Below are 541 nucleotides of genomic sequence, written 5' to 3'. Positions count from 1 at the left end.
TTCTCGTTCCTAAGGAAAGAAGACACATAAAAACGCTCACCCAGTGACGGGGGAAACTCTTCGTCTCATGGTCTGGCTCTAGCTGGAAGCGCCTGTCCCATTTAACAGTATATCTCTAAGCACACAAAACCACTTAAAAAGTTGTAATAAAACTCAACGAAAAGCCACGTTTTATCCTTTTCCAATCTTTACATAATAACATAATATAATATGCCCAATAATGCTGCTTTAAGAAAAAAATAAGTGTTCTAAAACCTGTCCGTGATAACAAGGGCACTCAAGTAAGTAGCATCCTATCATCAGGTTGCAAGGAAAGTCTAGGGTATTGAAGCTGTTATTTAAAAAAATAACAATAATGCATGGCCGGTGTGGCTCAGTTGGTTGAGCATCATCCCATGCACCGAGAGGTTGCTGGTTTGATTCCCCGTTGGGGCACATGCCCGGGTTGCGGGCTCGATCCCCAGGTGTGGGGCGTGCAGAAGGCAGCCAATCCATGATTCTCTCTCATCGTTGATGTTACTGTCTCCCTCTCCATTCCTCT

At 44.0% G+C, this 541-nt stretch overlaps 1 protein-coding gene across 1 annotated transcript in view; it reads right to left on the bottom strand.

Annotated features, from left to right (window-relative positions):
* The window catches only part of AGL (amylo-alpha-1, 6-glucosidase, 4-alpha-glucanotransferase), a 60323-nt gene that overhangs the window by 32504 nt on the left and 27278 nt on the right, over nucleotides 1–541 (bottom strand). Inside the window, exon 4 of the mRNA XM_006763107.2 lies at nucleotides 1–9. Coding sequence (XP_006763170.1) covers nucleotides 1–9 — 9 coding nt within the window. The remainder of the gene's footprint in view (nucleotides 10–541) is intronic.

The sequence above is a fragment of the Myotis davidii genome, unplaced genomic scaffold, assembly GCF_000327345.1.
Source record: "Myotis davidii unplaced genomic scaffold, ASM32734v1 scaffold217, whole genome shotgun sequence".
Lineage (NCBI taxonomy): Eukaryota > Metazoa > Chordata > Mammalia > Chiroptera > Vespertilionidae > Myotis > Myotis davidii.
Note: the sequence above shows the minus strand (reverse complement) of the source record. Positions and strands in the feature narration are given on the sequence as shown.